This window comes from Lucilia cuprina, chromosome 6 (genome assembly GCF_022045245.1).
Source record: "Lucilia cuprina isolate Lc7/37 chromosome 6, ASM2204524v1, whole genome shotgun sequence".
NCBI lineage: Eukaryota > Metazoa > Arthropoda > Insecta > Diptera > Calliphoridae > Lucilia > Lucilia cuprina.
The window spans coordinates 21,001,742-21,028,387 of record NC_060954.1 but is presented as its reverse complement, the minus strand read 5'-3'; the positions used below and the strand labels follow the sequence as shown (position 1 = coordinate 21,028,387).

The window sequence follows — 26,646 nt, the reverse complement described above, 5'->3', positions numbered from 1 at the left end:
CAACTGTTTTTTCTAATTTTCTGTAATATTGAGACTAAAATCATAAAATCAAACTTAAAGAGTTCTCTAAAAGGGAAATTTTTGATATTGCAGATATATATACATTTACAATAATGATATTTATTTTATTCCATTACGATGAGGGTAGCGAAGCACACTGGGTATAGCTAGTTATTAATAAAACTATCAAAATCTACATAAATGACTTTGAGTGGACGTAAATTCATTTACCAAAATTTATAAGGATAGACCCATATTTACCCCTTCTGCCCTATGAGCCCTCTTAAATCTGTTTTTTTGTCAACAATAAGTAAAAAATTTCACAATAAAATAAATTAAATCCTTTATTAAAAAAATCCACCATTTTAACATAGTGACTGGTGTAGGGTATCATATGGTCGGCAATGTAAATAAATTCATACTTGTTTTATGTTTTTATAATATCAAATTGAAAGTGCATTTTAGTAGCATACTCATTTATTGCATTTATAAATGCAATCTCCAATTCTAAATGTTTATTAATTTAAGAAATGTTCACTAAAGTGGTGTAGGGTATAAAAATAGTTTGATTTACGTGAATCTTCTGTGTTTGTTGGGTATAACGACAATTCAGTTTATTATTCTGACATGTTCCACAATAATTTATTATTTATTTTTATGTTCTCGAAACTTAAAAAACTACTAAACTGATTTGTATCATCCACTGGGCATTTTTTTATGCTTATTTAAATCCATCGAGTCCACCATGAACATACTTGGACAAGGAAGGGAATATTTCTAGAGTCAACCGAATAAGATACCTAATCTAACATACTTCTCATTCTTACTACTCATTCAAGAAAAAACATGTGACACATTACTACGAGTATATAGATGGGAGTTCATGTACCCCTAAATCATTCTGTATCTCACCCGGGGCATGTTACCTTAATCATCTTGAGGAGCTAACAATACTTTTAGTATGCCAGGTTGTGTTTATAGTCCCGGTAACCTAGACTTTGCTCCGGGAAGAGGATGTTGGTTAAAAGACTGATACACGGTAAAGGCTATATATAACACGGGATAAGTTCGGTGCCGTTGCCGAAACAACGGAAGTGTAAATGGAAGTTATGTTTTCGCTTTTTGGAAGTTATGCTAAAGGGCAGTAATACCAGAGATTATATAGATCGAGTACTTGAGCAAAGTGCTTGTGCATAGATCTGCATTACCATGCTCAAAAACTTCCACTGACGTGTATAACCGTGAAATACTTTGACTTACGTATCTCTTTTATTAACATTATCTTTTATCAACATTATCTTCCCACGATTGGCCATCGCGCGCATCCAATAACCAGGATGATACAAAAATGGCAATACCGACGAGTAAGGGAAAGTACATATTTTAATTTTAAGATGTTTTTATTTAAAATTAAAAATATTTAATTTATTATTTAAATTTTTTGACAAATGATTGTGTGGAACTCTAACAGGTGGTATGTTGAACTCAAAATACCCATATGTGTGAAGAGCCTACTTTATGTTTTCAAAAAAATAATGACATGCTTCTTCTCTACACTTTCTCTTTGGTTTACATTGAATACAAATTTCCTTATGAAAATATTTACACAAAATTCATAATTTTTCTGTGCGAGAGCAAACAGATATCGTTAGCGTGGGCCAAATAATTTCCCGGCCATAAAAGGTTCGGATAGTTTGCCCTTAGAACATTTCATTGGATATGGGCATAGCATTCCTAATCAGAGAAATAAGTTTCTCTCTGATATTACTCTTCTATATACTGCTGACCATATAAAGTCTCTATTATCTTTGAAGCTATACTTTAATAAGTTAGTAAAAAGTTTACACAAAATCCTACAAATATATTTCAAAAACATACTCATAAAAAATTCAAAAAATATTTATGAAAGTATATGAAAACAATGTCATGTATATATTACTGTAAAATTAATTTCTTTATTAAATTCGTTTAACTAGTATTTATTTTAATTTTATTTAGACATGATATTTGATAGAATTATTTAGTGTTTCATTGTATATTATATAATGATATATATAATTACAATAAATTTACAATAAAATAATAATTACATATTTCATACATATTCACATACATACATAAATTTACATAAAACTTTCATCGTTTTCATTATTATCAGGCTCTTTAATATTACTACTAAATCTAATCGGAATCGTGTTACCATTTGTATTCCGATTAGATCTCTCCAAAGCACTTGGATTATCACTGAGGATTGAGCTCATATCGGATTCGTTACGAGAAATGTCACTAATTTTCCTCGTTCCACTCGAATTGCTTTCGGGATCACTTTCAAAGCTAACTTTTTTCTGCGTTTTACTATCCTCCTTGAGAATAGAACGGGTGTTTTTATGTTTTACCAGTTCATAAGCACAGGTGTAGAGAAACGTGTATTGGGCCAAAGTCTGTACCATCTTCATACGTTGAAAACGTAATTTCTTAACAGTTTCGTAAATATTAATTTTTGATTCATTCTTCAGACGCTGCATAATGATATCGAGTCCAATAAAGGTACCAGTCCGGCCGACACCCGCACTACAGTGAACCACGATCGGCGAATAACTGGGTACCTTTTCCACCTTAACTTTGCGTATGAATGTTATTAAATGTGTGGGATCTGTTGGACAACCGTGGTCTGGCCATTTCTTAAAATAAAAGTGTACAACTTTTTGTTTCAGCCCAAATGTTTCATGTGTAACCGATAGTTCAGTGCGATCATAAAGATCAAATGAATCTTTCTTCTTTACAATAACATTAATGCCTTTTGATTTTAAGGGGAAATATTCGTGACACTTTATCTGTAAAATCAATATTTAAAAAATAATGATTCTGATGTTTATGAATATATACATATTTATCTATACGTACAATATCACCTTCCCGAAACTGGGTGACCATTACAATAACTCTGACATTATGTTGTAAAACCATGCGCCAGAAATCTTTTGCACTCTCTGGCTTAGGACCTTGAGTTGCAATATATTCTTTACGTCTCCGGTAACCCTTTAATTTTTTTAATTAAAGTCAATGTAAACTATAAAATCGATTACAATGATGTACCAATTAACACTTACATCTATAAACGAAGCATTTATGTAGTCAGATCCATCTGCATCAATATCCAAAATTACACGATTTTTATCATCTATTGCAAACAAGGAAGTTAAATTTAAAAAATTTTATTAAATATGTATGTACATTGTTCATATAAGAATATTTTTTTTTATTTACATGGAAATATATCGGCGTAACGATTTTTGTTGTAACCCATTTCGGAAGCAGAATAACTCAGATCCAAAGCAACTGCTGTTAACTCTTTAAATTCGCGTGCAATTTTTTCAGGCTTTGAAAGGTCACGATAGAAAATGGCAAAATTTTTAGCCATAATATCACCAAATGAGTCCTCAATGCCGTGACAAGATTCACGTTGCCTTCCAAAAATTAAACAATAAAAAACATTAATAAATTATCAAGAAAATAAAAATACAACCTTGAAAACTATTGTACCATTTTATACGTTTTGTGACCCATAGATAAATGAAGCCAGCTATAAATGCCAATAGCAGACAGCTCGAAACACTTGCCAATATGATTGTCAATTCAATTAAAGCATCAGTTCTAAATTCTAAAATTGCAGCATCGTTATATCCCGATTTTGTAAACAAGCGAATAACCAAACTATACTCGGTATCTTAAACAACAACAAAATAAAACATTAATGTTCGTGTTAATGTTCTGCTGTTAAATTACCTGGCTTCAGGGGACCATTACAATATGCCGACGAAGAGCCAACACAATCTTCAGTTCCAATTACAAATTCGATCTCGTTGCTTGTTGCAGCTCTCCTAGAACGAGGATTCCAGTGTGCTGGGGTGGTTTGATATTGTGTAATACAGTCGGAATTTTTGTCTTCATAAACATTGTTCCATGATTTTGTTGTAGGCCATTCTAAAATTGTATTCATTGCGCCATATCTCAGTTGTATTTTATCACAATCCTTTTAAAGAATATTCAACAAAGAAGCAATTTTAAAATTCGAGAGCATAAATCAACGATATACAATAAACGGAAAATGTTAACAGATTATTTTTTTAATTTAATAGTAATTATACCCTTCACCTTCGTGAGAAGGGTATATATAAGTTTGTCATTCCGTTTGTAATTTCTATAAAATTTTCCGACCCTATAAAGTATATATATATATTCTGGATCCTTATAGATAGCAGAGTCGATTAAGCCATGTCTGTCTGTCTATTGAAATCAGTTTTTAGAGGGCCCCAGATATCGGCGAGATCCGAATCTTCAATAATTCAGTTAGACATGCTTTCGAGAAGATCGTTATTTAAAATCAGCAAAATCGGTCTATAAATAACGGAGATATGAGAAAAATCCGAGACAACCTCTGAAAATTTCATCAAAAAAGCCACATTTTTTTCATTCTTTGTTGAGATAGCAACAATAACACTGTGAATTGGATAAAGATGTACATGTGCGCGTGAAGTTGTATTTGGTTTTATTCAGCTGTGTATTTTTTTTGTATAACAAGAACAAGGAAATAAAGCAAATAAATATGTTGGAAATACAGCACATACTTGTTTGAGGGTAGTAATACAGTTTGACGGTGGTATTACAGTTCAACGGTTAATATTTCTTTCTGCTACAGTTTATATTTGTTTGTGTGTATGTTATGTGTGACATGTGTGCAGAGATACAAAATAAATAAAAACTGTTTTTTTAAAACATACTTGGTGAAGGGTATATAAGATTCAGCACAGCCGAATATAGAAATATTACTTGTTGTTATTCATTTTGTTTTGTTCTTGGCGTAATATTAATGTAGTCGGGAAAAAATTTAAAAAACTAATATGTTTAAAATACACTATGGTGAAGGTATATAAGATTTGGCACAGCCGAATATAGCACTCTTACTTGTTTTTTATTAAATAGTTACTTTAAAATAAATTCTTACCTTTTGTGATAATAATAAAGCCACATACATAATTGTTCCAGAATCGGATTCTAAGATATCAGCTGGAAAACGAACTATAGCCGTCTTAGAAGGATTACTATTTTCATAGGCCTCCACACGAGATTTATTTATATCGGCAACTTCTAGTTTATTAGGAACTAGAATTTTTTTTCAAAATTAAAGGACTTGAACAAAACCAATACCAATTCTTAACAAACTTACTTCCAGCAGGTGATTCAAATTTATCTCTTACAGCTGTACTGAAAATATCAACATCTTTGGTTTTAACCGAAACCGAAACACTGTAACTATATTCGGGTCTCAAATTTGTTTCATTAAATGTGACAACTCCATCACTATTGAACTCAGCTTTAAATTCTCTTTGGAAGTGGACAGTGTCGTAGTCTTGACGAACGCCGGTAAATTCCAAAAGGAAGTATTCAATTATACCATTTGATTTGCAAGGTGAAAACCAGTTTAAAATTACATAGGCTTTGTATTCAGAATCTGTCTCAGATGGGCCATTTGGTGTGGATTTCAAATTTGTTATTGGATCAGAAACTATAAAATTTAAAAAATTGAAAATTAATATGTTTAAAAATTAGATGACATTTTTTCTTACTCCATGGTTTTGTGATAACCACATTTGGCTGTGTATACTCTCCAATGCCAAACTCATTCTTTGCTGCTACTTGTATACTGTATCTGGTGTAAGGTCTTAAATCGTTAAATAATAATTCTAATACCGATGATTCTCGGCTAACAGGGTCGGAAGAGTATCCGCTACATCTGCTAGGAATTCCATATCCTGCCTCCACAAATTGAAAATACAAAATATATAAACTAATAATGCCATTTGAATAAACGGGAGGCGTCCATGTAAATGACAGCGTTGAATTTGTTCGGGTCTTAAGACTCAAATGTTCAGGCCTGTTGGGAACTATTTAATTAAAATATTAATTAATTAATAGATAAAGTTTCCGATTATTTAGATGAAATATTTTTTATAGCTAAAGCGTCAGAAATATAGCTACATCATTTCCAATAATATTTTAGAAATTTTAACTAATACTTTATAAGAAAAAATAAATATGTATAGCGTTGATCTGTGGGCCATTTTCAGAACTTTATTATTACACATAGCCCCGTTAACTCCACCTCTGGTTATGGCTTAACCGAAAGTTATTCTGCCGATTAAAATATTTTTTGTATGAAAATTGTCATTGTTGATCTTAAGATAAAGAATAACTAGTTATTGGGGGATAAAATATAAAAAAACTTTATAACTTTTCTTGTTTTTTATATTTTTGTGAGTTTTTTTTATGGGACCCACCATCTATTATCAATATTTTATGGAAATCGGGCAAGATGACGAAATTCTTCGCGGAGAAATTTTATAGGATCCAAATTGTTTCTATTATATGAGAATTGGTCAATATTTTTTCAATATAATAAGGGCTTTTTTTAAAAAAATCAAAATAATTTTTAATGAAATAAAATTGTTTCATTTTGCTATTCACCTACAGATGGCAAATATTTTAAAATGTGTAAAAATAGAAAAATAAACAAAATTGTTGTAAGTTAAATGTTGCACTTTATGTTATTTCAGTGCAAATAATACCTTTTTCAACAAATTGCTAAAATTTGTATGGAAAAATTATAATTTCAACATTAAATTTCGAAATAACTCCATCTGTTAGCCACTTCTGACATTATGATTTGAAATTTGTTTAACCTCGATTAAATCCTTTTGCCGTATCCACCTGGCGTACAGTGCAAGAACTAACATTTGTGTTTAAAAAATGGTGCTAATATCTCATAAAAAATAACTGAAATCAAAATTTCTCCAAAAAAGGAGCTGCATGCAACCTTTACTTACTAAACTTACGAATATAGTCTCACAGGACATATACATACATATGTATTTCCATAGTGTATTTTTAAAAATTTCAAGACTTTAAAACTATAATGAGTAATGTTTTAAAATTGTAACTTAACAAGTTCACCTTTACATGCTCTTTAAAAATGTCCGATTTTTGAAAATGATGTCCGCTAAAAATTTGCATAATTATTCATTAAATAATTTAATTATATTGCTGGCAAAGCAATTTTGACAATTTTAAATCAAATTACAAATTGTTTTATTTAACAAATTATACTGATTTGAACCATCTTAATTAATATTAAACTTACAATAGGATTCAGTTTTTTGGACAAATGTCTTATTAGCAGACCAGCCAGCAATGTTAAAGAACGAAGTGTTACAGACATATTCGGTAAAAGGTGATAGGGGGCCGATTTCAGCATTAAAAAGAATTACCAATTGACCTTTGACGTACTTTTCTGCCACCTAAGATGGAAAATAATTATATATATAGCTAATTTTATACATAAAAGTTGTTAAATATTTTGCAATTTCTAAAATTGCTTAACTTGTTTTATTTAAAAAGGATTTCATAAATTATGTTTGAAATACCTTACCTTTTTTGAATGTAATATTCTATAGACTTAGGGTCTTAAGACTTTTATTCAAAAACTTTTATCAAAGGTTAATAACTCAAAGTTTCATACAAAATTTGTTCTACAAACCTTTGATAAATGTTTGTGAATAAATAAGGTAGTTATAGTATAAACTTAATGATATGTTTATATATAACGAAACGGCCCTTGCTAGCAGTTTTAAAATTTTATAGGAGATCGAAAAACTATTTTTATTAATAATAATTAACTTTTTAACGTATATGTCTTAATGATGTCTATTATAGAAAATATGTACATATATACATACATATGTACTTAACCGACTACTTACTGCAATTGGGGCAGGGCCACGTGCAATACAAACTATTCTCGCAAATATTGTGGCACATTTGTTGTTAACATCTGACTCACGTGCACTTATTGCAAATTTAGTGGGATAGACACCCATCATTTGGACTTCTGGAGCTGGGGCAACCATGGCAGCGGTTTCTTCTTCGATATGCAACAGTTCGCCATCCATTGATTTCGTAGTTGGTATAATTTGAATGGTATATGTCATACAAGATTTTAGCCCATCAATAAATATGGATGTATTTGAGGTCGATTGATCAAATTCGGGAATCATTTTGTTCTCATTATCCCAACCGCATAAGCGATAAACATTCAAACATAAATCAGCATATGCGGGAGGTTCCCATGAGATTTGAAAAGATAAAGGCTTAGAAACGATGGTAACATGTTGCACAGCCGAAGGTCCTTAAATTAAAAATCGAAAAAGACGAAAACCGAAATTTACATATTTCATTGATTTTGATAAATGAGTTTTACTTACTGCCTTCAAGCGTTTCGAATGTTCGAGAAAACGATTGTCCCAAGGATTCGTTTTTTGATCGAGGTGTTATAGTATAATTGTATTTACCACAAGGATCTAAATCATCAAAATCTGTATATGTATCTTCAGTGTAGGTGTTTTTTGGTGGCAGTTCTAGTATAGGTCTTTGTTGGGGTCCATTTATTTCAACAAAATAATCTTTAACACATTTTCGATGATGAACTGGAGGTTTCCATATTAGTGAAATATTTGAATTTCCAATATCGGTTGATATAATTGAAACGGCGCTAGGTACTACAAAAAATATTAGTACAACATCGTATAACTATAATATTTTAAATTTTAAAACTAAAAAAAGTACGCTTACCTTGTTCTGGAGATACAAATGGTTGTTCTGATTTAATGGTTACATTGTTATTTATGTAGATCTGAAAAACATAATCCTCGCATCCTTCCAAACCACCGATAACATAATCGTTGGTAGCTGCTTCTGTTAGATTTGCATTCCATTCACATTGTATACCTAAAATCCGAATTGAGAATATAATATTGCAGTAGTGTTCCATAGAAGTATGTAAAATATTTTAATTACTTTCATCTGGTATAGGTGTAGTGTTATTGCCGCCTTCGACGGAATCATCCAATAGAGCGAAAGTATGTAAAGTGTTCGCATTGGTAGCATCACAATCTTTAATAAACCATTTCAAGTAATAATACCTAACACATGTTGTATGTGTCAACGGTCCCCAAATCACCTTCATTTGGGCATTTTCATATGGTTCTATACTTAAAGTAACATTTCCGGGTTCTAGAAAAATATATAATTATTATTTCCATGGAATAACATTGATCGTACGATTTGGTACCATGGTTCAACCACTAGATTCACTTACCTTCATATTCTGTTGTGCTTTTATTTGTTTGCGTTGAAATCAGCGTACTATTTATATTATATGTTTTTAAGGTAATTGTATACTCTCGACATGGACTTAAAGATTCAAATAATTGAAAATTGATATCATTCGCTAAAGTGGACTGAAATGTATTACCAGCTGTTACTGCTTCAACTTGATAATTTAGTACACATGTACGATATTCAGTCGTCCAAGTAATATTTATAGATTCTGTCGAAGTCAAAATCTCGTCAATCCATACAACTGGCTCTGTTAAATTGTAAAAAATTGAATAGCTATTTAAACTTTTTAAGTGATGAATTTTAATCTATATAAAATAAAATGTTATATGTCTTTCCTATTGGATTAAAGTATAATCGATGTAAAATCGATATTAACATCAGAAGTCAACTCTAAACTATTTTATATTATACATATATACAATATACATTGATATTCTTATATTTTATTACCTTGATATTCAGTTTTTTCGTCTCGTGTTATTTCAATCATTTGTTGATTTTCATCACTTAATTGTTTTATTGTCAGTACAGCCAAATACGTGGAACAAGGATCAAGACCTAAACTAGAAAATTAAAAGTGTTGATTAATGATGACAATTAAAAGACAATCATGTTTTATACATTACACACTCATACAGTTCTTAAGGATTTTATATTATATAACATTTCTTTAACAATAATTTTAGTATTTTAATAACATAACATAATAACCCATATTTTTTTGAACGATAAAGTTAAAATTTTGACACGAAATTGCCCATAAATAAAAATAAATTTAAGACAGGTATGAATGTATAGCCGACCATAAGATACCCTGCACCAGTCAGTATGTTAAAAATGGCGATTAATTAAAAAAACAAAGTATTTCATTTGTTTTTTAATTTTATTCCGGGATATTTTTACTTATTTTTGACAAAAAAATAGATTTCTTACAAGAGTGCTCATAGGGGAGTAGGGAAGATATGGGTCTATCCTTAAAATTTTGTTAGAGGAATACGTTTATTTCAAAGTTATTTATGTAGAATTTAAAAGTGTTATTAGTGTTTATGAATGAATTTTGACTTTCAAGTCATTTTCTGAAAGGGGTTTGTATGGAGGCTCGGGTCAAATGAGGCCCTATCATTACAAAAATCGGTAGTGTCATGGCAAATGTAACAATTTTTATGACATTTAATAAATAATATTATAAATTTCACCAACTTTTCCAGGAATTTTTGTGAAATTTTCGTCTATTTTTTCTTTTGATGTGCCATATTCTGATATGGTTGGCAAAAGGGATTTAAAGGTTTTGAGGGGTTTTGAGATGACTTCGAGCTTTCTAAACCTGCTGTTTGTTTCCAAAACAGTGATGAGGCCCTAGAGTCATAGTATAATTACAACTTCCAATGGTAATTTAAATAAAATTCTGAGGCAAAATCCGTTGTTTGGTGAGTTTGCCAACTTCTATTGGTGGAAATTTTAATTTTCTATACAGTTATCACCAATTATAGATGCGTATTGGAAGATGATTTAATTCTGTTCCAAATTACTTTTTGCTAAAATAACTTGACTTTTTTACAAACACAATCCATAAAAATTCGGTGTTCTCCATATGGTTTTTAATCAGTTTCCATTAAATTGGTTTTTGGAAAAAATCACTAAGGCAAAACAATTCGTGATAAATATCGTCAAATATTGTAGAGGATATGGTATGATTTTCAACAGTATTATTGGGTCTAGGGATTAGATTTTTTTAAATTTATTGATACCAAAAAATTATTGTGACGTTGGTGTAAGGGGTTTGCAAAAAATATTTCATTAATTGTGTCATAAAGGACATTCTGAGGCTAATATCTGGAATATTGATAACGTAGTCAGTTCAATAGCTCCAACAACCATCATATACCCTACACCACTTTAGTGGTCCAGATCCAGAGTCCCATCGGAAGACATCGATTTTAAAAGTTGGCACCCTTGACACGAAAATGTCTTAAACGGCAAGATCGATTTTATTGAAATGACCTCAGAATCTTCCTGTATGTCGAAATTTCAAGTAGGCGATATGCTACTCCCACATACAAATTACGCAATAAATGTAGCATATCTCAGAAACTGCAACAACTAGAGTTCTTAAGTTTTATGGGACAAAATATGATTATTTTGGGGCAAAATCGGAGGACTGCCTATAGTCCTCCGAAATATTAAATCAGTATATTTGAGAAAATACAACAGTTAAAGTCCTAAGTTTTGTCAAAACCATTTTTGTGTCTATATGAAGTAAATACAAAAATCGTTTTTCTCAAAAACTTTTAGAACTTTTACGTCATTGCAAATATTAGAAAGAAATGGGCGGACTTTTATTGGGGATGTTATGAATATCACATATGTATTATATACATAAATTCGTTGAGAAACTATTGGGACTAAAATCCTTTGCAGGAAAAACTATATGGATAAGAAATTGGCGGACTAGCAGTAGCAAAAATTGTTTATACCATAGATAATACACATAAGTAGATTGCCAACTCAAGCTTTACCACGAAAAAGAGCTTTCTCTCATGGCTATTACATGTTCTGTGTGAATTCATCATAAAGCTACAACAACAAATATTCAATATTTGAAATCCAAAATTCGAACATAAAAATGGTTTTATAACACTGTGGTGCCTATTGAACTAACACTTTACAGAAAAACACTTTGCTTTTAAATAAGATTCACGCATACATTCTAACAATCGTTTTTAATGGTACGTTTCAACAATGTCAACGTCTGAGGAAGATTTTTCATCTTTTCCATCAAATGTCGGACAAATGAAAATTTCAAGAATCGCGGTAAAAGCCTTACCATTTTGGCGTTCCGATCCAGAGTTCCTGCACAGAGTATTTAAGACCAGATAATATAAAATATATATTCCAAACTTTATACAAATCAAAAAGTCTTAAACCATAAAATAAGGAGTTCAAAGGTCAAATTTTGCAAAATTTTCAGTATACCATGTCGCATATTATTATTTATTTGTTGGCCAGGTTTAATAAATATGACCTTAATTCCTAGTACATATAAAGTCTTATGTTTAAAATAACAGCAATAAAAGTAAAATTTATCCTTTTAAATACTGGGAACAAATTTAATCCCGAAGTCCAAAAAATCTTAAAAACTCTATATATTTGGATAATGCTATATATAATTGGAGTAATAACAAAAATAATACAAAAAATTATATATTAGGTATAAATGCTTATTAATTAACCCTTTTTGACCATATAAAGTTTGTTTTTTAGACATTTTTGATTGAAAATCGACCTTAAAAAAGGATTACATAGATTATCAGTTTCAAAAACAATTTTCTTACATGTTTACATCAGGTTAACTCAATAGTCAAAAAGGGTTAAAGTATAGTTTTTTTATACTTAATATAGAATTTTTCGTTATTCCTCTAATTATATAGAGCATTATACAAAATGATAGTGCTTTTTTAAATTTTTGAACTTTGGTGTTAAATTGTTCCCAAATGCCTTAAAGGGTTAATATAAATTTTTTCACACTATTTTAAATATCGGACTAAATACGATAAAATCCAGTAATTTTTGGTGAATATGACCAACAAATAAATATTATTTCGATATAGTAAAATAAGAATTCCTAAATATTGCAAAATTTGACCTTTGAACTCCACAGTTTAGGGGTTAGGAATGTCCTATTCTAATTAAACTTCGTATATATATTTTATATATTCTGGACCATAACACTCAGGAAATATTTTATTTAGAAAGTACAATGGGAATGAATTAATACGTATTCTCTAAAATATAAAAAAACGTATTTCCCGAATTCCGCCGAGTTCAAATCGCAGGTACAGCTAAACTGTAAGATAAATGGATCTAATTTTTTTACCGTTTAATATTCTTATCAATTGTCCATAAATCCCCATGAGATTTCCTAAAAATTTTATAATTTGTTTAACAAAATTTCAAAAAACTAAAAATGGAAATTTGAAAAGGCCGTTGGAAAAATCAAACTTTTTTGATAAAAGCTGAGAACAAGTTTTCGTTATCTTATAAGGGCAAAAACTAATATTCGAGTAGTTATATTTATATTTTAAATGACAAAATGTTTTTTAGAATATATCGCAAAAAGAGTATTTTTGTCACATTTCGAATGCATGTACTGTGAGGCACGTTAATGATCTGGGGAATAAGAAATAACTTTAAAAATTTCCAATAAATTTTTGTGTTTTATATATTTGAGCAAAAGCTAAAAAAATTTATATTTTTCCCTTGTAAATTCACTTGGAAACTTGAGAGCCATTGTGGCACCTCTTAACGTTATCCTATCAGAATAATTTTTTGTATGATATAGTTTTACAACCCATAGAACAATTTTGGAAGGGGGATGGGCAAAATTCCAACTTCCTTTTTTTGGATACTCTAATGTATATATTGTTTTAATTTGACTAAAAATATTTTTTGTAATTGAACTCTTACCAAATATGATTCTCATTTCCAGCCGTTTCAACATTTTTTATATTCCTACATGTTACATTTTGCAGTTCATATTTCTCTGTGTCAACTACTGTAAATGCCAAACTATTTGATGTCTTTTCCACTTGTATTTCAATGTCATCTAAAAATGGAAAAAATATAAAAAAAAAATTTATATGATTTATAAATTATAAAATAAAAATTAGGGCATTGCTACGTGGATTTAATGGATTCTTTCACAAAATTAAAAAAGAAAAAAATGCAGAACGTAATTTTGAAAATATATAAATTGATAAAAATAAAAATAATTTAATGGTATTTAACACATTTTCATTTAATGTTAAAGAAATAATATATACAACAATTAGGAGTTGCTAGTAACAACAATATACATATATTTATGGATATATTTGATGATCGGTATAAAACAAATATTTTATTATAAAAATAAAAACATAAATTAGTCTTACCTGTAGTATTCTCGCTGCTGGTGCTCTGTCCATTGGTGTTGAATATTAAGAGTATGAAAATTAATATACAATATTCAAAAACTTGATATGGTGGTTTCCAATGTTTTTTAAAATAGAATTTGTTCGCCATAGTATTTACATGATAAAACTAGAATTAAATAAAATAAATAATTACATATAATGTGTATTATAATATCTATTGAAAATTTCTATACATTTTTTAATCGGCTGTTACTTTTGTTTTACACTGTATTTAAATTGCCATTTTCAAAATAAGAAATCATAACAAAAATTAATCAATCTCATTTACAAAATTGTTCTTGTGAAATACCATGCAATATATACTTGTAGTAAATGATATAAATTTAATCAGAGTTAATTATACGTTTGATTGTACCTTTATTATCAAACGTCTACTGTCAGTTCCTAAATTATCGTTAATTTACGTGCTTTATTGTTGTTGGTAGAGAAAATAGTAATAACACAAACAATACAATCAATAATTAGTATATACGAAACTGTTTACACTAACTTTCATTCACACTGCAAATCACTTGACTAAGGAACTCTAAATGCTTTCATTCGCTATGAATCATTTTTCAAAATAATCTTTTTAATTACTTTGTTCTACATTCAAGGCCCCTTAGATTTTTATTCATTATTTTTTTAATTATCGCTAATTGTTATATATAGCGACCTGGTGCAAAAATGGTTAATAATTATTTTATACTGTTTTTGTCGACAATCTAAATTTATGGGTTCCACGTTCTATCAAATAATTCCAAATTATTTCGATATGACTTTAGTGGAAACTTTTTTAAACAAGTAAGGATTATATATTAGTCTTTGCCAAATCTTATATACCATTTACCATAGTGTGTTCTACATTCACTACAGTTTGTAACACCCAACAATATTGGTTCTACTCCTTATATCATACCAATCGAATCAGAATCACTTTCAGATTTGATTTATCTATAATTTATATGATCATCAACCGTACTGCCGATTTTTGTAATAATATTTGGCCTCATTAGTCCCCATACCAGTTAATTTTTCAGCAAATTTCTTAATGCCCATCACTTTCCTATAAAAACTAGTATTGTGTTCAAATTAGGCATATGTTTTATATAAACGTTAATCAAACCTCAAAATTGGTCCATGTTTATTCGAACATAATTAAAATCAAGTGTCAATTAAAACGACTATGTCTGATAAGGACACCGCAGTGCCATCAATGGTACCCACTGCATCAATAGCAACTTCAGGTTACCCGGAGTAGTCAAATCTAACGAGCGGGGAGGTTATCACTAACTCGCTGAAAGACAGTTTAAATGGGTAACAATGATTGAGGTTATCCAAATAAACCTCCATCGGAGTGAGACGGCTACCAACGCTCTGATGGCTAAAATTAACACAGGTAAGATCCATATAACTTTAAATCACGTATATTTCCAACTTTTCTACGCTGATACAGGGTCTGACACATATACCTTGCATCTGTTTACCCGCCTTTCGATTCTCCGATACTACCACCAACGTCGGAGCTGATGAAGCATAAAGACAATTGTAATAGGTTGTGATGCCAAATCCCACCATGTAGCTTGGGGTAGTATAAACACCAATCGCAGAGGACAAGCCCTCATGGATTTCCTTAATACTAAAGACATGATCAAATCGAACTTAGGTAATAAAGCTACCTTCGTAAATAGAATCAGAGAAGAAGTATTAGATATAACTATATGTTTAGATGTGCTTGTAACGAAATTCAGGATTGGAGAGTTTCGGACGAGCACTCCTTTTCTGACCATCGGTACATAGAAGCCGATAAAATTTCGGAATAAGTCTAAAACTAATTGGACAATATTCGGTTCCTTAGTAAAGAACCGTTTATGTCAGGACACTTTTCAATTCTAGCTTATGCTTCAATAAGCTTTAGACAAAAAGTGCAATATCAAACTACTACTGGGAGTTCAGCGTACATGCTGCTTGGGTATAATTGGTGCCATGTGTACTACTTCAACCAAGGCTCTGGAAACGTTGCTTGATATTCCATACATTGAAACATATTTAAGATATGATGTGGCGCTTACATTATGCGGACTGGCCAAAAAAGGACACGTCATCAATGTATACTGGACACATTGAAAGGTTATACACAATCATCGGACGTATACCAGATACAGAATATGTCGGATAGAATGTCTTGGTTAAGCGAAGCATTATAAAGTGGGGCTGGAGCTCTATTATGAAGACTCAGAAACAGAAACATACCACCGTTTACCAAAGCTTCCAGGCAGAAGTACGAGCAATAACGGGATACGTAAATTGGATTAGAATAAATATGGCGCCCACAGCGCTTAATATATTTACCGACAGACAGAAGGCAATTCAGGGCGATATCAGGTGATAGAACCAAATCTAAGACCGTATTGGATTGTAAGAAAGCTTGAACTAACTTCATATGGAACGTATTTTGAGTGGACACAGAGATTACGAGCACATCTATGCAAAATTGGGTTTCGGATTCAGAAGTATGTAGAGCATGTGGAGAGGACATTGAAACTCTGGAGCACTTTCTTAGCCACTACCAGGCATTCATCGAAGTTATATCCAAGTATCTTGGAAGTTGATGTTTTTCCGAAAAGAACATTCCTGACTAACACTGATTGAGGGCAGATCTAATTAAATACATATTATAAGTACAACAATAATATGTATTTATTGCTTCTAATTGGCTAATCTAATTTCTTCGACGTTTGGATTCAGACGTATGTAGAGCATGTGGAGAGAACAGTGAAACTCTGGAGCACTTTCTTCGCTACTACCAGGCATTCATCGAAATTAGATCCAAGTATTTTGGAAGTAATGTTATTCCGGAAATAACATTCCTGACTTAAGGGCCCTTCAGACGATCACACTTTACGTACGACAAGTCTAATGAAAAAGTAAAATGAAATTCCATCCGTATACCAAAAAAGAATAAAAGTCGTATCATTTATATTTTTTGTGTTTACACGATTGGTATAAAACAATTAAAAAGTCATATGGAAACAGCTGTTTCACTTTTTTTACGTGTTTACATAAAAATACATCCCTGAACTAATGAAACCGGCTTGTTTTTTGAATCATTTCAAAAAATGAAGAGAGCCATACGACTGTCAAATTTTCCATCTGTATTCTCTCTCAATGTGTGATGGTTTCATTACATATTGCGTTTAGACGATCTCATCCGTACTCTTCACACAAAATTTTGACAGATCATATTACTTGTGTGATCGTGTAAAGCCGGCTTTACACTGATTGAGCGCAGATCTAATTAAATAAATATTATAAGTACAACTAGTTGTTATTCAATAAGCGCCTTTAGAAACTTATTACTTCTAAGTGGCTCATCTCAAACAAAAATTATGTACTTTTAAAGTGATTTCGGATTATAGTCTCCCTTACAAAATTGCTTCCAAGCAAGCAGTATTTTGTATAGAAAACCTATAACTTTTTAATTATTTTATCAACTAAATTATGCTAAAAGGCATAAAGAGGCAGTTTAACTTGTGAAATCCAAAGTTTTCAGATTATTGAAAGTGAACTTCATTGTGCACTGAGTTATCTGTATAAAATATTACTCTAATCTGGAGATCATTGAAATCGCTTCAATAATTTTAAATTTGGATAACTTACAATATTTTAATTAATATTTATAAAAGCTTTATATTCTAACCCCCTTATTCACAAACAACATTTTTATTTTCTAAAAGGTTTATAAACCAAATTTTCAATACAAAATCTAATTTATAAACCGTTTATATAATAAAAATAATCTATTCAATTATTTGGGTTTTTGTCTTATTCGGGTTATTGGACAAATAATTATTTAGCGATTTTTGTTAGCCGATTATAATTAGATAATTCAAAACCCTTCGGTTAATCGATTAAAAGGAATCTTCCTTCCTATAAAATAAAAAATATAATTTTCGTATTATATAATATTAATGTTAATTCTATGTATAACTATAATAAAGTTGAATCAGTAGAATAGTACGTTCTAAATTTAAATGCCTTGAATTGTCACAAAATAGAATATTAAATTGTGGAATGCTGTTTGTGTGTCCTGTTCAAGAATCATTCCATGGTATTTTTCGTAGTTTTTCATTTGAACATTTCAAGTTGTTTTTTTTAGTTCTTTTGTGTTTGCAGAAATTTAAAATTTGAAGATATGAGTAAAAATCCGAAACCAGCTCTGAACAAGTAAGAGTTCTATATTCGGCTGTGCCGAATCTTATATACCCTTCACCATGATGTGTTTAAAGCCTTTTGTACCTTTTGAAGAACGAAAAAGTACCAAAAAGTCCCCATCTATAGGTCCTCAGTTAATCCGGGCCATACAAACTTAATTACATGTTCCTAGGTTCAATATTGTAGAAATTGTAAAAAGTACCTTTTGAAGAACGAAAAAGTACCAAGAAGTCCCCTTTTACTGGTTCTCACTTAATCCGGGATATACGAACTTAATAACATGTTTCTAGGTTCAATATTATAGAAATTTCAAAAAGTACCTTTTGAAGAATGAAAAAGTACCAAAAAGTACCCTTTCATGGGTCCTCACTTAATCCTGGCCATACATACATAATTACATGTTTCTAGGTTTAATATCGTAGAAATTGCAAAAATTACCTTTTGAAAAACGAAAAAGTACCAAAAAGTCCCCTTGTATGGGTCCTCACTTAATCCGGGCCATACATACTTAATTACATGTTTCTAGGTTCAATATTATAGAAATTGCAAAAAGTACCTTTTGAAGAACGAAAAAGTACCAAAAAGTCCCCTTTTATGGGTCCTCACTTAATCCGGGCCATACATACTTAATTACATGTTTCTAGGTTCAATATTGTAGAAATTGCAAAAAGTACCTTTTGAAAAACGAAAAAGTACCAAAAACTCCCCTTGTTTGGGTCCTCACTTAATCCGGGCCATGCATACTTAATTTCATGTTTCTAGGTTCAATATTATAGAAATTTCAAAAAATACCTTTTGAAGAACGAAAAAGTACCAGAAAGTCCCCTTTTATAGGTTCTCACTTAATCCAGGCTCTACATACTTAATTTCATATTTCTAGCCAATAACAAAACATTAGTGCTGCTCTCGCTCTGCTACTCTTGCTCTGCTGCTCTTGCTCTGCTTTGCTTTTATAAACAAATTACAATAACAATATTTACCGTATTGTTATGTATTTTGTTTTTGTTTTTTGCAGTTTCTGTCTGAGCATGAATAAAAAATCTAAATTTTATATGAAATTTTCAGAGGTTGTCTCGGTTTTTTGCTCATATCTCCGTTATTTATGGACCTATTTTGCTGATTTTAAATAGCGTTCTTGCCGGTCGTATGTCTGATAGAATTATGGAAGATTCGGATCTCGCAGATATCTGGGGTCTTCTAAAAACTGATTTCAACAAACATACAGACAGACGGACAGACAGACAGACAGACGGACATGGCTTAATCATCTCCGCTACCTATAAGGATCCAGAATATATATACTTTATAGGGTCGGAAAATTATATTATAGAAATTACAAACGGAATGACAAACTTATATATACCCTTCTCACGAAAGTGAAGGGTATAAAAAAACAATAAACCAACAAAAACAAAACACAGTATCAAACGGTAATTTTTTTGTTGTTGACATTTCTATGTTGTTATTGGCTAGAAACATGATATTAAGTATGTAGAGCCAGGATTAGGCGAGAACACATTAAAGGGACTAGGTAAGAACATATAAAAAGGAACGTTTTGGTACTTTTTCGTTTTACAAACGGTACTTTTTGAATTTTCTATAATTTTGAACCTAGAAACATTGAATTAAGAATGTAGAGCCCGGATTAGGTCAGAACACAAAGAGTCCCCAAAGGGGACTCTTTGGTACTTTTTCGTTCTACAAAAGGTACTCTTTGTATTTTCTATAATATTGATCCTAGAAATTTTAAATTATGCATGTAGAGCCCGTATTAATTGGGGACCCATAAAAAGGGGACTTTTTGGTACTTTACCGTTTTACAATTGGTATTTTTTTAATTTTTTTGTAATAAAATTCTGACTGTTTTTAACACATCATGGTGAAGGGTATATAAGATTCGGGACAGCCGAATATATAACTCTTATTTGTTCTGTATCTTATCTTCTTAAATACTTCTACATAATTAGTTACCTGTTGACGTAAACATTCAATCGAATATCCGTTATTGTTCAATTATAAACAAGTAGGAATGTATAGTCGGGCATGGCCGACCATGAGTATATTTTTAGAATTTTTACTTTTTATAAAGAAACTTTTATGTTGAATATTACCATAATTCCAAAATATTTAAGCAATTTATTGATAAAAAACTAAAACTTCTAAATGAGGCTTTATATAGGTCAAATATGGGCCGATCCTCGGTAAATTTGGGAAAAGGATATATTTTTAAATAACAGTTTTGTTGAGTTTCATTGCGATACAAATGATTACAAGTCAATTTTAGACGTTTAAGACATTTTTTGAAGGGGGGTTTGTATGGGGGCTAGGATCAAATAAGGGTCGATCCTTACGAAAATCTCATTTATATTTATATAAACCAATTTTTAGAGAGATAACAGAATATTTGACGTAATTATGGCATCGGGAGGTACGGTTATATGGAGGCTAGGTGAAATAATGGACCGATTTCAATCATTTTCAATATATTGAAAATTGCGTCATGTACCTTGCGCACAAGGTTTTCATGAACAGCCAGCCGGACAGACGGACGGACATGTCTTAATCGACTCAAAAAATGATTCTGAATCGATCGGTATACTTTAAAGTGGGTATTGGACCAATATTTTTGTATATTACAAACATCAGCACAAACGTATAATACCCTCCCCACAATAGTGGTGTAGGGTATAAAAACGAGCGGGTTTAATTTTTTAATGTGTACATTTAGCTCTATTTTTTTGATGATGTCCCATTATATTTCACATTTAGACTTATAATAACATAAATTCTGTTTTTATTTTTGTACAAGTCCTTTGAGATCCGCTGTGATACAAGTTGTACAAGATTTATAGAATGATACTTTATGAATGTTTAGAACTTTACAGTTAATATAAACTGTTTGTAACAGCTTCCGATTTGCCTTAATATGTAGCTGAATGTTTGTCAATTAATTGCATGTTTTATGAAAAGTACATATATGTATATATGTATATATACATCAAATTAATGTATATTAATTTAATATGATTCATTCTCTTGTTCTACGAACAACGTTCTTTTACATTTACTAAATGAAGTGATTGATTAAACACTCCACCCTAATAAACATTATAGCAACATAAGAAAATCCATCATAATGCTTTGTCATTGAATTAATAAATCGGAATTATTTCGAACTTAAAATAGTATTATATTGGATTACGTTCCATATAAATATAAATAATACCATGCTATTCTTGTGAAGAGTGAAACAAACATTTTTTTCCCCGAGACAAACAAAATATGTTTACCTATTTTTGGAAATAATAACGGTATAGGTATTGGTATTTTAATATCTGACATAACAGTAGAAGAACCTAAAGTAGCACTAAATGATTTTTTTACCTTTTCAGGAAGTGATGATAATAATTAAATTTTTCGCTTCTTTGGAAGTTCTTTTTTTTTTTTGCTAGGTAGTTAAACTTCAATCGAAAATCTCATGAAAATATTAAGAAAAATAGAGTAGGTCAGATTAATTAGACTATATTCCGCAAATTTTTTTCTAATGAATGTTTAATTTGAATTTTTTCAACTAGAGCCCAGAATTAACTGCTGATAATTTTCTAAAATATTCGAATGTTCAAACAAGTGTGCGTAATCGGAAGTGACTGAATCTACTGAAATCATATCAAAAGCAAACAGTATTAATGCATTAACAGCCAATAAATTGGAATTATATATTCAAATTAGTTAATATATAAAGCAATGAATATTTTAGCAAAAAGGGGTTCGATGTTGGTAGAGTTTTTATTTCACTATTATTATATTTAGATGTGTCTATAGATAATAATAAAAAAACACAACATTTTTTTTTTTTTTTGAAAATGATCAATTATTATTTATTGTTGCCTATTATCAGCATTACACCTGATTTTACGCCACTTGAATGGGTCTTATCAAAGAAACTTAAAAACAATATTTTGATAAAGTCGAAAATAAATACAAATAGTACTTTTAGAACGAAAAATTAGAAACAGTCGTTCAAATGCTAAATGCCCCTAGAAAATTAAATATAAATACATACTTAAGTATATTATTTCCCAATATTTTTTTTTCAAAAATATACTTAAATATGTATATCTGATTTTAAACAATATAAATAAATGTTTTATAATCAAACTTAAAAAAGTATTGGTATATAAGAACCACTTATTTTAAAAATAGTATTTATTACATATATATGGCCATTTCCAAAATGTCGAACACATTAAATGTCAAAATTAAAGAAATTTTTGGCAATAGACGTTACTTATAGCTTTATATTCGAAGAGTTCGAACTCTACAAAAATTTAAGTTGTTTGGGTAACAATTTAATTGTCGATTTCAGCGAAACCTGAGGTCATATTTGACTAAATGAAATGGTTATTATTATATTTATATACAATCGCTTAACAAATACAAAAGATGAAATAAAATACGGTCAGGCATGATCGACCGATTAAAATACTTCAGCAATTGATTGAGAAAAAGATAAAAGTGGTGTTATATGGGAACTAAGATTAAAAATGGACCGATCCTCATGAAATTTTAAGGTGGGATCAAAAGTGATCAAAAGCGTTATTTATTGGACGTAAGCAAAATTATGAACCGATTTTAAATATTTTCAATACACTTTGTCTCTTTTGAAAAGGGCATCAGTTCCCTACCAGCGATTAAAAATCTCAATACAATATGTTAAAAAATTCTACTGAAAACTTTTGGAAATGGCGTGGGAAAAGTAATTAAGATTTTTGATAGAGTATTTCTGATCCGCTAAACGACTTTAAGTTAATTATAAAAATGCATTTTCTTTTTCTATAGTTATTAGGATGTGAAATTGTAGAATTATAGAATACAGCTCATTTGACTTAAATAATATTAACATAAATGAATTAGACACAGTTATGAATCAACTCCAAAATATGATGTGTTTAATTCAAAAAATTCACTGCAAAAATATACCTTATATTTTAAATAAAACTTGATTCTTTTCGGTTCTTCTGAAGTCAATGGTAGAATCATATAAGACCTATTTATGTCAAATTTCGTCGCTTTACACGCATTTTTAAAATAGGTATGACTGTTAATGCTGTTTTTCGGGTGCCATTTGTATTCAGGCTATGCGAAAACGTGGAACGATATTGTCCATTTTCAATACCAAAGAAACCTTATCTAAAAGAAATATTTAAGGAAAGAGCGTTCGGACTCTATCGTGCTTTCAACAGACAGACGGACAGCCATGGCTTAGAATTTAAAAAGAACACAGAATATGTTTACTTTTGTGGGTCTGACCACAATCAAGAAAGAGGGGAGTACATTGATTTTGTTATTTCATTTGTTACATATCGATAGATGCGTGTGTGACAAAACAATGGAAACTTTTTTTAAATTTTCACAAACGGACTAAAACCCAAAACATTAATAGAAAATTTTATTTTTTTTAGAATTTTATTTGTATATATCCTTGTATACCCAAATTAATAACATTTCATGAATATAATTAATTTAATTTAAAAAAATAGTCTAGCCACTCGATTGCAACTCTAAAGTTGGCTTTTAGGGCCCTTAGATCTCCAAACAACGGGCCTAGTTTCCACAAGGTAAAAATACTTCATGTTTTTTTTTTAATGGATCTCAGCATTATACCGTACAAAGTATGTTTTTATAATTGAATTCGACCAATACCTTGCTCTAAAAAATAGTTCTATACCATAATATTGCCAACGATAAACTTAATATTCTTCGGGTCCAGTATCTTTCCCCTTTGACAGCCTTACAAATGTCCTAAAACTAAATGTTCCAACTAAATTTGGACACGTCCATAAAAAGGATATTTTTTCATATTAATTCGACCTGTTTATGTCATGTTTTGCAATGAGTAGACGAATAGAACGATTCTTTTTAAAACTAAGACGTTTTCCCGTAGGGCGACTACAATCAAGGACAGTCTAATTTTCCATGTGATTAACAATAGGAGTACTTATTTCGAACTTTTTACTAATAACTATTCTAGAGGAGTGCTTTTTAGGAATTTTGCGAATTCTATTGTCATCAAATTATCCTGTATTAGAGCAGTTTTATGAGGTCTTCAACCCATATGTTGAGTTTTCACTGAGTCTTTCTTATCAAATTTGTTTACTATTTTTAAAAGTGTTGATTTATTCATTAAATATTAATCACAGATCAACAAATATTTGGTGAAATATTAAAAGAAGTATTAAAATCGTTTCTTATTTTGCTTTCTAAATCGGAAATAAAAATTTAATTTTGCAAAAATACAAAAAGGACAAAAAGACTTGCAAAATTGTCAATATGAAGAATTTCTCGAACATTGGAAACTTTTACAGAAAAGAAGACTCTTACAAAAAAAAAATTCAAAATAACAGTATAAGAGCCTCGTTGTTTACTGTTATTTCAAAGTATTCTTCATATTGATTATTTTTTTAATTTTCTTGCAAAACTAATTTTTATTCCATTATTAAAATTAAATTATTTAATTTAAAATTTCTAGATTTCCGGTTTAAAAAGCAAAATAAGAAACGATTTTAATACTTATTTCAATATTTTGACTAATATTTGTTGATCTGTGATTAATATTTAATAAATAAATCAACACTTTCAAAAATATTAAAAAATTTTAAAAGAAAGAAGAATATTAAGTTTAGCGGTGGCAAAATTATGGTATAGAAAAATTGTTTAGGGCAAGGTATTGATCGAATTCAATTAGAAGAAGATACTATGTATGGTATAAGGTAGAGATCCATTAAAAAAACATAGAGTATTCCTCTTCTGTGGAAACTAGGCCCGTAGTTTGGAGATTTAAAAACGACAATGGCTCTAAAAGCCAACTTAGGAGTTGCAATCGAGTGGCTAGACTCGAAAATTATACCTGTATTAAAGAGGCCTGCTTATTAACCATACATCAACCCCAGAGAATATCTATGGAAAACAATAGTTCCAAGATATGGATTCAAAAATTGTCCTTTCAGGCCGAATTGGAAGGACGATTTTTAGGATGCGGATATAAGGGAATAGCTAAATTTTTCAAATGATTTTTTTATCCAATTATTGTTTCAATGCATCTCCAATGTCATGCAGCAATACTAAGTAAAATGTAAAGTAAAAAAGTAAAAAAAAAACTATATTCTGAGTTTCTGACAAGTTCTGACCATTTTTGTTAAGATAATACCAAAGTTTCCATTGTTTTGTCAGTAACAGAAAACCAAATACTTTAATCTTGTTTTATTTTTTTAAAACTAAATTAATTATATTCATGAAATGTTTCTAATTTGGGTATATAAGGATATATACAAATAAAATTATAAAAAAAAAACAAAATTTTTCATTAAAATTTTTGAGTTTTGAGTCCTCTTGTGAAAATTTAGAAAAAGTTTCCATTGTTTTGACACACACACTGTATATACATACATATATATTTATTACTAAAAACATATCTTTAATTATTCGATTATGAGTTTTTTAGCCTTTGCGATATAAGCAATATATAAAGGAATAAAATGATATTATCACAATATATTAAAGGTCCAAAACGATATGATCACTTTTAATTTTTATCATGTAATTGTTTGCCATTACCTTTGTTGACTTTTATTAAATACAATTTTCAATATAAAATTACGATTTTTCAGTAGTTGTCTGGTCACGAAAAAATCGAAATACTTTTGTGATCTTAGAGCTAAAAACTTTATTAATACTTATTTCATTTTAATCTTTAATGTAAACAATTTTAAAATTTATATCTAATGACTTTTTTTCTACAAATTGTTCTGTCATATTCTAAATATTTATAGTTTGTAATTACAAATTAATTTAAATACTTATAGCTGAAAATTATAATTAAAAACAAAATTTAAAATAGAAACCGTATCAATAACATTTTATACCGAAATACTAGGGTATTCCATGGTACTATTATTCACATTTTATATGATTTATTGACATAAATATACAAAATGCATAAATTTTTAATCATCTTATCAAATTTGTTTAATTAGACATATGTATGTATGTAAGTATATGTATATGTACATATATGAATGTACCTAACAATTTATATTGTTTTTTCATGTTTTTGTCACTTGCCAAATAATTGTTATATTAAATAAGTAAATAAAGAAATGTAAAAAAATCATATCACATTGTTATCAATTAGAATCAACAAAACAATTATATCAAACTTGTCTTTATATTCATACATACGTATATA

At 29.8% G+C, this 26,646-nt stretch overlaps 1 protein-coding gene across 2 annotated transcripts in view; it reads right to left on the bottom strand.

Moving 5' to 3' along the window:
* Window positions 1-1,929: 1,929 nt before the first annotated feature.
* LOC111677298 (phosphatidylinositol phosphatase PTPRQ) overlaps window positions 1,930-26,646 on the bottom strand; it is a 25,373-nt gene continuing 656 nt past the window's right edge. Inside the window, exons 2-19 of one of the 2 annotated variants that reach the window (XM_023438384.2) lie at window positions 14,166-14,313; window positions 13,699-13,837; window positions 9,685-9,797; window positions 9,212-9,481; window positions 8,911-9,126; window positions 8,686-8,841; window positions 8,319-8,612; window positions 7,818-8,242; window positions 7,199-7,355; window positions 5,628-5,945; window positions 5,228-5,566; window positions 5,006-5,163; window positions 3,787-4,033; window positions 3,544-3,727; window positions 3,268-3,467; window positions 3,111-3,181; window positions 2,905-3,039; window positions 1,930-2,834 (exon numbers count right to left, since the gene is read on the bottom strand). In XM_023438384.2, the coding sequence (XP_023294152.2) occupies window positions 2,124-2,834; window positions 2,905-3,039; window positions 3,111-3,181; window positions 3,268-3,467; window positions 3,544-3,727; window positions 3,787-4,033; window positions 5,006-5,163; window positions 5,228-5,566; window positions 5,628-5,945; window positions 7,199-7,355; window positions 7,818-8,242; window positions 8,319-8,612; window positions 8,686-8,841; window positions 8,911-9,126; window positions 9,212-9,481; window positions 9,685-9,797; window positions 13,699-13,837; window positions 14,166-14,295 (4,263 nt within the window). In that variant the 5' untranslated portion in view covers window positions 14,296-14,313 and the 3' untranslated portion in view covers window positions 1,930-2,123. Of the gene's footprint in view, window positions 2,835-2,904; window positions 3,040-3,110; window positions 3,182-3,267; window positions 3,468-3,543; window positions 3,728-3,786; window positions 4,034-5,005; window positions 5,164-5,227; window positions 5,567-5,627; window positions 5,946-7,198; window positions 7,356-7,817; window positions 8,243-8,318; window positions 8,613-8,685; window positions 8,842-8,910; window positions 9,127-9,211; window positions 9,482-9,684; window positions 9,798-13,698; window positions 13,838-14,165; window positions 14,314-26,646 lie in introns of those variants that run through there. The other variant, XM_046954913.1, reaches the window with a different exon arrangement.